Source organism: Lontra canadensis, unplaced genomic scaffold (genome assembly GCF_010015895.1).
Source record: "Lontra canadensis isolate GAN:19392208 unplaced genomic scaffold, GSC_riverotter_1.0 scaffold137, whole genome shotgun sequence".
Classification (NCBI taxonomy): Eukaryota; Metazoa; Chordata; class Mammalia; order Carnivora; family Mustelidae; genus Lontra; species Lontra canadensis.
In genome coordinates this window covers 3,209,236-3,222,958 of record NW_022631131.1, presented here as the reverse complement: position 1 = coordinate 3,222,958, position 13,723 = coordinate 3,209,236, and the positions used below count along the sequence as shown (strand labels likewise).

Genomic DNA, 13,723 nt, shown 5'->3' with positions numbered 1-13,723 from the left:
AGCAGCAATGACTCTGACATGGAATCTAGGAATGGAACCATTCTAGTCAGCAGGTGAACATACTTTTAAAAATGTCATTGACACAGGCCACTGTGATGACAGTCCATATGGCATTCCCCCAAACTGTCTCAGCAATGTAAAGTCTAACTGGGAGGCACTGCAAGCAAAGGCAGTCTTTGAGCCTGGCCTCTTACGGAGGTAAAGACAGGTTAGCGGCCTGCTTGAATGATGGTGCCATGAGGAGACCGGGTGCTGCTCAGGCTGATGCGGAGCACAGAGGCCTCAGGGAAGCCTGAGGAAGCGGCCCCCTCCTGTGGTTACTGCCACTCTTCGAGCCCCGTGGAGGACAGCGGCCTTGAGGGTAGTAACTCAGACAGCTGTGAGAGCTGGAGAGGAATGTGGAGAAAAAGTGAAAAGCAGATCCACCTCCTCACTTGTCTGCACTCGGGCACAGCAAGGGAAAGCAGAAGCGTCAATAGGAGCTGTTCAACGAGAACATTCTGTACCTCTCTTGGACGAGATGGAGGCTAAAAAGGGTAAGATGGAACAGAACAGAATCCCTTCTAAAGTTTTGTCCTGAGAAGGAAAAACAATCTAATTAGTGATGTAAAGCAGCAATTTTGTAGACAAAACTAACTTGTCCAGTTTATAAATAAAACTAACTGAGGTCAGAGAGCCTACAATGTGAAATACAAAACTCAGAATCTCTTCATAAAGCACATATTTCACGATTCAGAGGAAGATATGCCCTAACTTGGCCTGTTCTTCCCAGGACTTCACAACCCTTAACGATTTGGCTTTTTTTCTCTCCTCGTTGATTTTATCCATTCAGTTTAAGTGGCAAAGAAAATTCCCCACACCAGATAGCGAGCATGAGCCTCTTCCTTCTAGAATTCCATCTATTTTAGAACCCTTTTCTTCCACTGCTTCTATGTCCTGTACCTCCACTGTAAACAGCCATCTCACTGCCTGCTTCAGTAGGCCACGAGCTCCAGCTTCTAACCGAACTAATTTTCAGGTCCCTCACATAGATACTGCCAAGTTAGGCAGCAATGGTCCCTGCACCATTGTTTCTGGAAATCTGGACAAAGGCCACTGCAAGGAGGTTTCATCCAGCTGCCTTTCCAAATCTCGTCTGAACAAAAGTACCACGTTCACAGTCTTTGAGGTAAACCAAAGTTTTCTGTGGAGGCTCTTAAGGGAAAGGCTATTCATCTGACGAGAATTTGGGCCTCTGTCAAAGCGAACATTCAGTCCACTGCAAAGTGCCCCGGCATGTTTGGAGGAAACGCCGTCTTGAAAGTTTAGAGTGTTACAAATGATAGAGTGTTACAAATGAACAAAAGCAGAAACTGGTTCAGTTGTGAGAGTAAAGTTGGTGAATCCACCCTCACCTACCTGCCCTTGTCCCACGGAGACGAGCAGTTTTTCTATAAAAAGAACAGCTGCATCACAATTTCCCCTTTTTATTCATTTCAGTTATCAACAAACTAAATGTGGGTAAGTGCCTTCTACCACACAGGGCAACAGTGTTCTAGATGTAAGTAAGCACTGGCTCAACACATGCTCGCCAATTCTAGTCCTATAACAACAACTGACTTTTCTTCAAACATCAGTTCTTCACAGTTTCAATACTGCAGCAGCAAGTTATTCCTCAGAGAAAGAAAACTGTGGTCCGTGTCTTCAAACATCTTACCAGAACTAAAGGTAAGTTAGCAAACTTCTGGTACCACGTGCAGTCTGGGCAAGGTGATTTTACCTCAAATCCCCAAGACTGGCCGCGGGACCCCGGGGGACAAAGGCTGTCTGTAGGAAGGACTGGGAACCCGGCAGCTCCTCTGTCCCCGCTACGGCTTGGGGAATCTTCGTACAGCTTCACAGAGGAGCACTGCACAGTACCTGCCTTCTGCTTCTGGCTCCCCGTCACCTCATGGAGTGTGATGGGAAAAAAAACAAAACCCAGTGGGTCCTTTGTTGAGGAACTTTTCAGAGAAGATCAGGCAGGATGAGGCCAGGAGGTTTTGGTTCAACACAGTTGATCCAGAAGTTGGCACAGCTGGCGTGATACTGGTGTCCTCCATATGCCAGCTTGAAACTGTCGGTTTCTGAGTTGAATGCCTGCCAAAAATAAGCAGAGATGTGGGGCGAGTCAGGCTGTGTCCGCATCTAAGCGCGGCTCAGCGACCTGCACGAACACCGCTCCAGGCCACAGGCTGAGGCCGCGTGGCACACACAGAGCCTGAGTAGGGAGCTACAGGAATTCAAGTGAGAAAGTTCTTTGCTGCTAATTAAAGGTCTAAAAAAATCTTTACCACTAAACCCAGTTTCAGCACAAGAAGGCCAAATCTTTCACAGACAAGGCAGACAAAGGCTGGGCGGGGGGAGGTGTTCATTATATGGGAACTAAAATAGCCAAGGCTGTGGCTGATTTTTATCCCTCACTGTGCCGAAGGAAGCCTTCCCCTAGGCTGGTCTTTAACTATACTTGCGATCCCCACGTTTCTGGGACTGATTACAGTCCTCTCATGGAAAAAACAAAAGACCGAAAACTCTCATGGACTAAGGCCACTGGGACCTGATAACTGAATCAACATAATTAAAAAGTCAACCAGGTACAGGGTTTGTAAAAAAGAGATATTAAAGCCCATAAGAATTATTCCCAGACGACTAATGCTCACAGGTAAGTCCCACTCAGCCAGTCCTAACCTCGACTCCTTGGGGGTTTTTCTAAAGTGCTACAAATGAACAAAACTCTGAACCCCTATTTGTTTTTGTCTGATAACTGCCCAATCCTGCTGCTCTTTGATCTCATTCTCTGTGTCACAACTTCCAGTCTTCCAGAAACTGCTCAATCTGTTACCTTGTTCATCACAGGGAAAAATGCCTGCAACACCAGAAGCCAATAATGAGCTACAAGCGTGCAAACAAGACACAAGCAGACCCACAGAGATGCACTAGTTGGTTAAATCAAACATTATGGGAACAGACATGACTCGGGAAAGGATTCACGATCAGAACAGTTCAGGATGACAGTGGAATCATCGGATTTGCTTTCCACACTCAAAATTGAGATGGAGATGCTAAGATAATGTGTGACTGGTTCATACTTTTTTAGGATGTTCTTCTGCAGGCTTCTCTTCTTTCTGAAATAATGTTGAAACCATAAGGTCAACAAAATTCCCAGAGCAGGGCCTCATGCCTCCAAACAAAGCCTTCCAGGTTTAACCTCCTCTCTTCCCCACCTGGCTGTGCTCAGGGCACCGTGGGCACAGCGCAGACAGCATTGCATTGCCGGGAAGGGAAGACCTCCCCCCCTTCACACAACCTCTCCCCCCCACTGCCCTTTTGTAGAACCGATGTCCTTCTGTGGTCAGATTTCAGGGCTTCATCAAAATGCCAGCCTGGGGTCACAGCCCCGGCAGGGGAGGGGGCCAGATGGGAAGGGGTCCCCAGAGGTCATGTGAGGGAAACGCTTTGCCAGCTGTAGGGGAAGGCGTGTCACTTACCCGGCTTCTGGAGTCCACGTTTAAAAGACACACCCCGCACGCAAGTTCCTGAGCATTTTTAATCCCAGGCCGTAGCATACAAGAGGAGAAATCCAGTGAATTTTCATCGGGCTGTGAGGACAGGACAAACGGGTAAGGAAACAGCAATTCCAAATGCTGCTGGCTTCACTCCCAATCACTCATCCCCAACAGGTCTAGCAGCAAATTAAGTCAATTTTGATACCAACAATACAATTATTCCATTTCCCGAACATTTACTGGGTACCTGCTCTGTTCTAGGTGTTAGGGATGCTAGCATGAGCGAAAAACAGTCCCTGTCCTCTGAGAACTCACAGTCTAGGGTGGGGGCCGGGTGGGTACCAGGTAACACAGTGCCACAATAGCCACACTAAGGCACATGGGCTGGGGGGGTCACTTCCTCCAACCCAAGGGAAAAAGAGCCCGATGGCAGAGATGCTTCCTAGCTCTCAGAAACACCCTGGCTGAGTTTCAAGAGGTATAGGCTAGGTGAAGGGGATGGGAGGGGGGAGGTAAGAGGGGCGACAGTATTTATTCAGTGTAGATAGAACAAGCAGCACAGGCAAAGGCCTCTAAGGAGGAGATTGGCTATGAGAAGAAATCTAGGGGGTGGGAGCCAAGCTTATGAAAGGAGGTGGGAGATCGAACTCCAGCATGAAGGCCTTGGAAGGAAGAGAAGAGACTTTACCTTGGGAAGCCACTAAGGGTTCCAACTGGACCATGACTGGATCAGGTCTGTATTATGGACAGATCCCTCTGATTGCAGTGTTAAGCAATGAACTGTGGATGGCAATCCTCAAGGTATGGGCCTCAGTTATGCTCTGTTTTAAGTGATCCAGGAGACAGCTAGTGAAGCAAGTTAGAACTGGGGAAGCGACAGTGGGGGACGGAGACATATGGTCACGTGAAAAAGCCTGGGTGATGTGTGAGATGTGCAAGAGGGGGAGAGGCCCCGGGCAGCCAACAGGATTTACAATAAGGCACATGAGAGGAGACCCACATTTGGGGCTGGGGATAGGAGTTCAGTTTGGTGGGGCATCTGGCTGGCTTAGTTGGTTAAGCACCTGCCTTTGGCTCAGATCATGATCTCAGGGTCCTGGAATCAAGTCCCACAATGGGCTCCTTACTCAGCAGGGAGCCTGCTTCTCCCTCTCCCTCTGCCTGCCTCTCTCCCTGCTTGTGCTGTCAAATGAATACATAAAATCTTAAAAAAATAAAAAGTTCAGTTTTGTATATGCTGACTTAGAACTGCCTATGGGGCAGCCAAGTTCTGATGTTATATAAGCAGTAAGACACATACATAGTTCTAGCACTCAAGACTGTGAGATTTAGAAGTTACCAGCTAGAGAGAGTAAATATAAAGACAGTTATTATCAGTCAAGCCCTTACTTGCTACATATCACACTAAGCTCTTCACATGCATTATCTAATTTCTTCCTTACAACAAATCTATGAAGTATGGTGTATAGCCCAATGCTCAATAGGGCAGGTCCCAAACTTTGGAAAGCTATTAATTTTTCTCTTTCCTTCCTTCCTTCAAATATGTATTTTTTGGTGGGCAGCAAAGTAAGATTTATTGAGGGACAGCAAAGTGATAGTACAAAGCTCCCGGGGAGGAAGGGGACCCAAAGGAGTTACCCCTTTTCTGTAAAAAATTTTATTTACTTAAGTAATATCTACACCCAACAGGGGGCTTGAACTCATAACCCCCAAATCAAGAGTCACATGCTCTACCTACTGAGCCAGCCAGGTGGTTCTGGAATGCTCTTCACTTTCCTTCCTTCCTCTCTTTCTCTCTCTCTTTCTATTTTTAAAGTAGGTTCCATGCTGCCCAGTGTGGGGCTCGAACTCACAACCCTCAGACAAAGATCTGAGCGGAAATTAAGAGTTGGTCACTTATCTGAATGAGCCACCCGGGCGCCCCAAAGTTCTTCATTTCTTAAAAGTTAAAATGCATATCTGGGGCGCCTGGGTGGCTCAGTGGGTTAAAGCCACTGCCTTCGGCTCAGGTCATGATCCCAGGGTCCTGGGATCGAGCCCCACATCGGGCTCTCTGCTCAGCAGGGAGCCTGCTTTCTCCTCTCTCTCTCTGCCTGCCTCTCTGCCTACTTGTGATCTCTGTCAAATAAACAAATAAAATCTTTAAAAAAAAAAAGTTAAAATGCATATCTAATATATGAACTTTTATGCAATCCCACTCCTTGATATTTATCCAAGAGAAATGAAAACATGTGAACCAAGTCTTGCACAAAAAGTGTTCACAGTAACTCTATTCACATTAGCCAAACTGTAAATAGCATGTTTCTATAAGTAAAAAAATGGATTAAAAATCCATGGTATATCAACACAATGGAATAGTACTTGCTGATAAAAGGGATCAAATTGATAAACACAACAATGCAGATGAATTTTTAAAACATGCTAAGAAGCCAGACACAAGAACACATATATACTATGTAATTCTATATAAAGTTCTAGAACAGGCAACTCTATGGTGATAGAAGTCTTTGGAAAATAGATCAGTGGTTATTTCTGGAATCAGATCATGGCAAGAGAGAACTTTAAAAGGTGATGAAAACACTGCGTATATGGAGGGGGTGTGGGCTTACATGGCTAAATGCATTTGTCGAAACCAATTCGACTATGTATTTAAGATCTGTGCATTTCACTAAGTTATCCTTCAATTAAGAAAAATACTTGAATTATAATACCAAAACAAAACAAGCAAAAAGAAAAAAAAAGTTTCGGAAGAGTTGTACTTTTTTTTTTTTTTAAAGATTTTAAAGTAATTTCTACATCCAGTGTGGGGTTTGAACTCACAACCCTGAGATCAAGAGTCGCATGCCGTACTGACTGAGACAGCCAGGGGCCCCAGAAAAGCTGTATTCTTTTTTTTTTTTTTTTTAAAGATTTTATTTATTTATTTGACAGAGATCACAAGGAGGCAGAGAGGCAGACAGAGAGAGAGGAAGGGAAGCAGGCTCCCCGCTGGATACGGGGCTCGATCCTAGGACCCTGGGATCATGCCCTGAGCTGAAGGCAGAGGCTTTAACCCACTGAGCCACCCAGGCGCCCTGAAAAGCTGTATTCTTAATGTGAAGAAGTTTTAGATATGCCTAAACCAATTTATTTTGATTTTCTGTGCCCCGGCAGAGATTTCTCAACTTGGCAATACTGACATTTTAAGCTGGATCATTCTTTATTGTGGGGCCTATCTTCTGCACTGGAGGGTGCTAAACATGATCCCTGGCCAATTTGGGGGCAAAATTGCCCCCCTTTTCCACCATTAAGAATGGACTTTCCGGGGTGCCTGGGTGGGTCAGTGGGTTGGAGCCTCTGCCTTCGGCTCGAGTCGTGATCCCAGGGTCCTAGGATCGAGCCCTGCGTTGGGCTCTCTGCCCAGTGAGGAGCCTGCTCCCCACCCCCCGCCTGCCTCTCTGCCTGATTGTGATCTCTGTCTGTCAAATAAATAAATCTTAAAAAAAAAAGACTTTCCAAAGAGAAAAGAAAAAAAAGCACACATCCATACAAATACGTATACACATAGAAACACACACATGCATGATCTTATTATATAAAGACTGTGAAGCACACAATTTACCAAAAATATAGCAGACAATCATCTCTACTACAAATTCCAGAGTCACTTGATTCTCACAGTGCTTTCTCCAAAAGTGTTTGCCCACCTCTTGGGCCCACAGTGAGCCTATGCTTGCGCTCCCCAGAACACGGGCGCTGTGCGTGCTGGCTGGTGTTTCTCCGTGAAGGACTGAGACTGCGGTTGCACAGCAGACATGTCTCAAATGTCTCTCATATCTGTCAAATACGTGAAGGACTCTGCTGAATCGGGTAATGGTTCTCAAATACTGGAGAACACTGCCTCAGCTTCTCATCTGTTCACAACACAGCATCTGTGGATTCCCACGGTATAAATACTCCCACTGTGGCGGATTTCAGGGTACCGAGGTGATGTCACTGAATGTGCTGCTGGCAGAAGAGGCCTGCGACACCACCTTATAGCGCTTCTACATATGGATGTCACAGACCAAGGTGCCCAACCTCCTGTTCTACTTTCAGCTCTCAGGAAATCCCTCAGTCCTAAGTGAACTGGGGTCAGTGGCTGTCCAAGAGTGGACATAAAGAACCTCAAAAGCTAAGAACCAAGTGGGTGGGAGCAAACAGTGAGGCCGGGAGTTGATGACAACCCAGTAAAACGATCAAACAACTGTCCCATCCTGAGAACCCAAAACAAGAACTGTGGAAGTGTGAGCAAGTTAGAGGGTTGTGAATTTGGGCTCAGAAAGCGGCCGGAATTTAAGATGGCGCAGGTACTATAGTTTGAGATGCTCATGTGAGGGGGTGGCCGAAGTACCATGGAGACAAACGTCCCTGAGTCCAGTGGTCAAGGATCTGGGAGCCTGGCATGTTGGTTGGTTTGTCTAGTGGATACTGGGGTGACCCAGGATGATGGCAAAATAATAGTTATATCTTTTGCCGTTAGTTTAAGCGGAACCACTGGGAAGTTAGTGTACTGTTTTTGTATCTGAAAAACTGTATTATTCTTCCCAAGGGGAAAAAAATGGCTTCTCCCTAGAAAAATGTATAGATTATATATGATGTTTCCTCATCTCTCCTACCTTTTTTAAAGATTTATTTGACAGAGAGAGAGAGAGAGATCACAAGCAGGCAGAGAGGCAGGCAGAGAGAGAGAAGGGGAAGCAGGCTCCCCGCTGAGCAGAGAGCCCAATGCGGGGCTCGATTCCAAGACTCTGAGATCATGACCTGAGCCAAAGGCAGTTGCTTAACCCACTGAGCCACCCAGGCGCCCATCCCTCCCGCTTTTTAAAAAGATTTTATTTATTTATTTGAGAGAGAGTTCGCATGCAGGAGCAGGGAGCCTGATGTCCCAGGACTCCAGGATTGTGACCTGAGCCGAAGGCAGATGCTCAACCAACTGAGCCACCCAGGCGGCCCTCTCATCCCTTTCTAATTTGAAATCATAAACTATGTATTAGCTTCACAAACCTTTCTCAAACTAACCTGAGCTGAATCCATTCCAATCACACCTAGGGCAAGAAGGACAGACAGTTCTCGAAGAAAAGGGGAGGCAGACATTTCACAGATGTGCATGAGGACTCTGACCTTGAAGTGAACCTACATGGCATTAGCCAAGCTAGATAATAACTTTTTTTGTTATTTATTTCACACACACACACACACACACACACACACACGGACGGACAGCAAGAGTGCACAAGCAGGTGGAAAGGGAAAGGGAGAAGCAGGTTCCCTGCTGAGCAGGGAGCCCAATGCAGAACTTGATCCCAGGACCCTGGGATCAGGACCCGAGATGAAGGCAGACTGACTGAACCACCCAGGAGCCCCAGTAATTTCTTTTTTCTAGTGTAATCATGGCCAACTCTGGTCAAATCTAGAAGCAGGTTGTGGGTGCCTGGGTGGCTCAGTGCGTTAAGCCTCTGCCTTCAGCTCAGGTCATGATCCCAGGGTCCTGGGATTGAGTACCGCATCGGGCTCTCTGCTCAGTGGGGAGTCTGCTACTCCCCCATATCTCTCTGCCTGCCTCTCTGCCTACCTGTGATCTCTGTCAAATAAATAAATAAAATCTAAAAAAAAAAAAAAATTCAGAAGCAGGTTGTACTATTATTTGTTTGCTGTCCAGTTCTGTCATCTATAAAATGATTAACGATTTCACTTGTCCTACCTTCCTTTCTCAGTGGCTGCTGGGACCCTCAGAGATATATAAGAAGTTCTCTGAAGTGCTCTAAATGATTATTAAAATTATTTATTTTGACAAAATCTAACAAGTTTTAAGAGGTTAAAAATACAGTAGCCCTTCTGTAATCTACATTATAGATACTTACCATGTTACCACACAAGGGCTATTTGAGAAATAATTAGAATCTGGGAAAACCCAATCTTGAAATCAATCCAATTAAGAAAAGCCCTTTAATATCTGCTGACCAAAGGCATAAAGAAAGCGAATGAAAAGGTCATATTGCAATCTCCTGTGAAAAATCATAAGGCTCTTCATAAATTACCCTGTGGTCAAATTAATCTTTCAAATGATAACATTAACCTTTATAAGTACACAACTATAAGGCGGGGGGGGGGGTTGGTTGTTGTACTTAGCAGCAGTGTGACACGGATCCGTGGCCGTAATTGTTTAAGAAGGTATGCCCTCTGCAGGCCTTTTTTTTTTTTAGATTTTTATTTATTTATATGACAGACAGAGACCACAAGTAGGCAGAGAGGCAGGCAGGGGGCGGGGGGAAGAAGGCTCCCCGCCGGGCAGAGAGCCCGATGCGAGGCTCGATCCCAGGACCCTGGGATCATGACCTGAGCCGAAGGCAGAGGCTTTAACCCACTGAGCCACCCAGGCGCCCCTGCAGGCCATTTTAAATTGAACATCATCTACATTTACTTGCAAGTGTTTAATGTATTTAGTAAAGATTTTAAAAAGTAGTTACAGTATAAATCACCTACATACAGTAAGTCCCAAAATGAGACTGTGATATATAATCCTGAGTCTTTAGTCAATAATAAACAGCTAAAATGGTGTCCAAGAAAATAATTATCAAAGGAGAATTTGGTAGTAATTAGTGTTCTTTCCAAATATCCTCATTATAATTCTTCTGGACAAATGGCAGGATGGGCATTTCCTAGTCCCTGAAATGATGCACAGCCGTACAGCAAGCAGAGGGAACAGACTGTGATCGTAAGCCACACGTGTCACCTCTGGGAGGAAGTCTTTAAGACCGATATGCTGCTTGTCATGTTCCCTTGACCCTCTCACAGTAATCAGCTATGTTCCATGTGGTGGAGGCTTTGTCACCCTAGGTCCCTGAATGAGAAGGACCTTCCACAAGGACCCCTCCAACTTGAGATGGACATGTGGCAGAAGCAACACAGCTCTGTGGTTTTACATGGTTAAGACAGTGGGGGGAGCTGTTCCCATAGAATAAACCCGGCCTAGTTTGGCTAATATAAAAAAAATGATCTAAACAGAGTTCACAAGTAATTCTAGACTTTTGGCTTGGATTATAATGTAACCATTTGGATTCTCAGTTTCACTGTTTTGTCTAATTTTTCCTACTGCTGCCCTAATAAAGGAGCAAAAATTTAGTTGTTTAAAACCTAAGCTGGGGTGCTGGGTGGCCCAGTTGGTTACACAACTGCCTTCGGCTAGGGTCATGATCCTGGGGTCCTGGGATCGAGTCCCACATCGGGCTCCATCTACTCTGTGGGGAGCCTGCTTCTTCCTCTCCCTCCTACTCCCCCTACTTGCGCATGCGCACTCTCTGTCAAACAAATAAAAATCTTTAAAAAAGAAACAAAACAACATAAATGTATTCTCTTATAGTTCTGGAGGTCAGAATTCTAAAGTAAGCCAGCAACACAGCATTCTTTCTGGAAATTCTAGGGGAGAATCTGTTCCTTTGTCTAGTTTCTAGAGACCACCTGTATATTCCTTGAATCATGGTCCCACCTTCTATCTTCAAAGCCAACAGCACAGAATCTGCTGATCTTTCTCTTTGGTTCAACTGTCATATTGGCTTTTCTCATGCTCACTCTATGCCTGATTAAATTCCCCATTTAAAGACCCTTAACTTAATCACATTTGTCAAGTCCCTTCTACCACATAAGGTAATAAATTCACAGGTTCCGGGGATTAGGACATGGTCATCTTTGGGGCTGTGTGTGTGCCTTATTCCATCTACCCTCTCCCCTAACGTCAACTGAGGATAGCCATGCAGAAACATAATGAAGATTCGATCTCTAAAACAATGTGTGAAGGGGTGCTTGGGTGGCTCAGTGGGTTAAGCCTCTGCCTTTGGCTCAGGTCATGATCTCGGGGTCCTGGGATCAAGTCCCACATTGGGCTCTTTGCTCAACAGGGAGCCTGCTTCCCCCTCTCTCTCTGCCTGCCTCTCTACCTACTTGTGATCTCTGTCAAATAAATAAATAAAATCTTTAAAAAAGAATAAAACAACGTGTGCACCGCCAAGATGACAAAATGCTACCACTATTAAAAATAATAGTTGCCATATAAAAAAATAATAGTTGGCAACTTCCGTTGCCACAGCAATGGGAAGTAAGAACTCGGAAATAAACTGTGTACGCCACACTGAAAGGAAGCCCACAAGAACCTGATCTCTACCGATGGTGACAGTGGAATCAAAGCCTGTGGGATTTTCAGCTGACTGGAGGTTAGCTGAATAACGGCCGGTCTCTTTCCGTAGATTTTATATGGCAACATGGATCCATTTTGATTTCCAGGGCTGAGTCTTTCTTTGTTCCAAACCTACTGCACTTCAACTTTAAGGTAACAATTCACTCAGCTCACTGGAAAGCAGGGATTTTTACCTCCTGTGAAACACCCAGTGCCTTCGGTTTGTGCGCGGAGACGCGCGCGCTCCCACCACAAGAGGGAGCTCTAATCCGTGGCACAACGAGCGCACCGAAGCTTGACGGGAGAACTTCAGCTTCAGTAAATGCGATGGAGCCGCAGTGGTCGTGTGTTTTGCTTTCCTCAGCCCAAGCACCACTACTGTGATGGAGCCCTAACACGCTAGGCCCTTTTCCCTCGAGAAAGGTAGTGCAGCTGCTTCTTTATGTTAAGAGTTTCATGATGTCTTCGTGGAAGAAACAATCTTTTTTTTTTTTTTTTTTTTTTTTTTAAAGCATCCTGGAAGCCGGCATGGACACAGTAAGAAGAATGGACTTTTGACACTCATGATCTCAGGGTTGTGAGATCGAGCCCCGTGTGGGGGCTCCGCACTCAGGGCAGAGTCTGCTTCCTCCTCCTCCCTCTCCCTTTGCCCCCCACCCTCCACTGGTGCTCTTTCTCTCAAATAAGTAAATCTTTATTTAAAAAAAAAAACATTTACTTGAGAGAGAGAGAAAGAGAAAGCGCACACAAACAGTGGGGAGGAAGAAAGAGTCTCAAGCAGACTGCACTGAGCACGGAGCCTGATGTGGGGCTTGATCTTATGACCCTGAGATCATGACCTGAGTCCAACCTAGAGTTGGATGCTTAACCCACTAAGATGCCCAGGCCCCCCCTGCAAATAAATCTTAAAAATAAAATAAAATAAAATAAAATAAAATAAAATAAAGCTAGGATGTTCATTCAAGTCCCTGATTTGTCAGTTTCAGGCAAGGTTCATCTCTGAGCCTTAATTTCTTCAGCTGCAAATGGGGATGATATTACTGACCTCACAGGACTGTACAAGGGTTAAATGAGAATGAATGTAAAGCATACAGCATGATGCCTGACAGGTTCTAGGTACAAAATAAACTATTATATTACTGGAATCAAATAGGACTATGGCAATTTGGTTCATTAAGGAACTTTAAATTCTACCTAAAATGAAGCAACTATGAAGAGTTAAAAGCTTCCTATACAACCTCAGTCCTGCTTCTCTCTAGTAACAATCTCTCTGCGTTGTCTCCCAGCCAGAGTCCTGGGAGTTTGCAGAGTTTTGTTCCAACTAAACTATACAGATATTGGTTTGGGTCATTTACATTCGCATATCTATTTTTAGAGTAAAAGTTCCTTTGCGACAAGTCCTAAGCTCATCCTTCCTCTGGAGAATGCATACTATTCTTTATGCAGTTTTACAGACCAAAGACCTACTAGTCACCAAAAGGAAATGACATGGTATAATCAGGAATAATAAATAGCCAAGCAGAGGAGGACTGTTTTTCTCTCACACCTAACTTGGTGAAAAAGGCACAACTGGGAAAGCATGAGTAACTGGAGGAAATGAAGACTCAGTTGAGTTCATGTACAATCCTCATGCATTCCTGGGTTCTCTAGCTGCAGACTAATTAATTCCTATACAGTTAGCCCGTGTCTAAAAAAAAGATAGATAACATTACTCACTAGACATGGATGGTGGATATGGAGGTTCCTCATGGGAGCTTGATGAGAGGACATGAATGACTGGCAACTCTTCCCATTACCTCACTTTTTGCCACACTGACAGATTTAGAATCATCACATGTGAACGGGGCAACATTTCCCAGGTTAGATGGGTAACCAGACCCAACAAGTGTTCTTTGAGATCACAAAAGCAAATTCTATAGCTTTTTTTTTTAAAGTAATCTCTACACCCAACGTAAAGCTCCAATCTACAACCCCAAGATTAACAGTCACGTGCTCAGGGTGCCTGGGT

General features: G+C 45.0%; 1 protein-coding gene across 16 annotated transcripts in view; it reads right to left on the bottom strand.

The window, feature by feature from the left end:
• Positions 1-1,446: 1,446 nt before the first annotated feature.
• The window catches only part of SYNRG (synergin gamma), an 87,100-nt gene continuing 74,823 nt past the window's right edge, over positions 1,447-13,723 (bottom strand). For 13 of the 16 annotated variants that reach the window (XM_032843316.1, XM_032843317.1, XM_032843311.1 and 10 more), the window contains 3 exons: positions 3,507-3,617; positions 3,108-3,143; positions 1,447-2,118 (listed from right to left, as the gene is read on the bottom strand). In XM_032843316.1, the coding sequence (XP_032699207.1) occupies positions 1,987-2,118; positions 3,108-3,143; positions 3,507-3,617 (279 nt within the window). In that variant the 3' untranslated portion in view covers positions 1,447-1,986. The remainder of the gene's footprint in view (positions 2,119-3,107; positions 3,144-3,506; positions 3,618-13,723) is intronic. The other 3 variants (XM_032843313.1, XM_032843325.1, XM_032843324.1) reach the window with 1 other exon arrangement.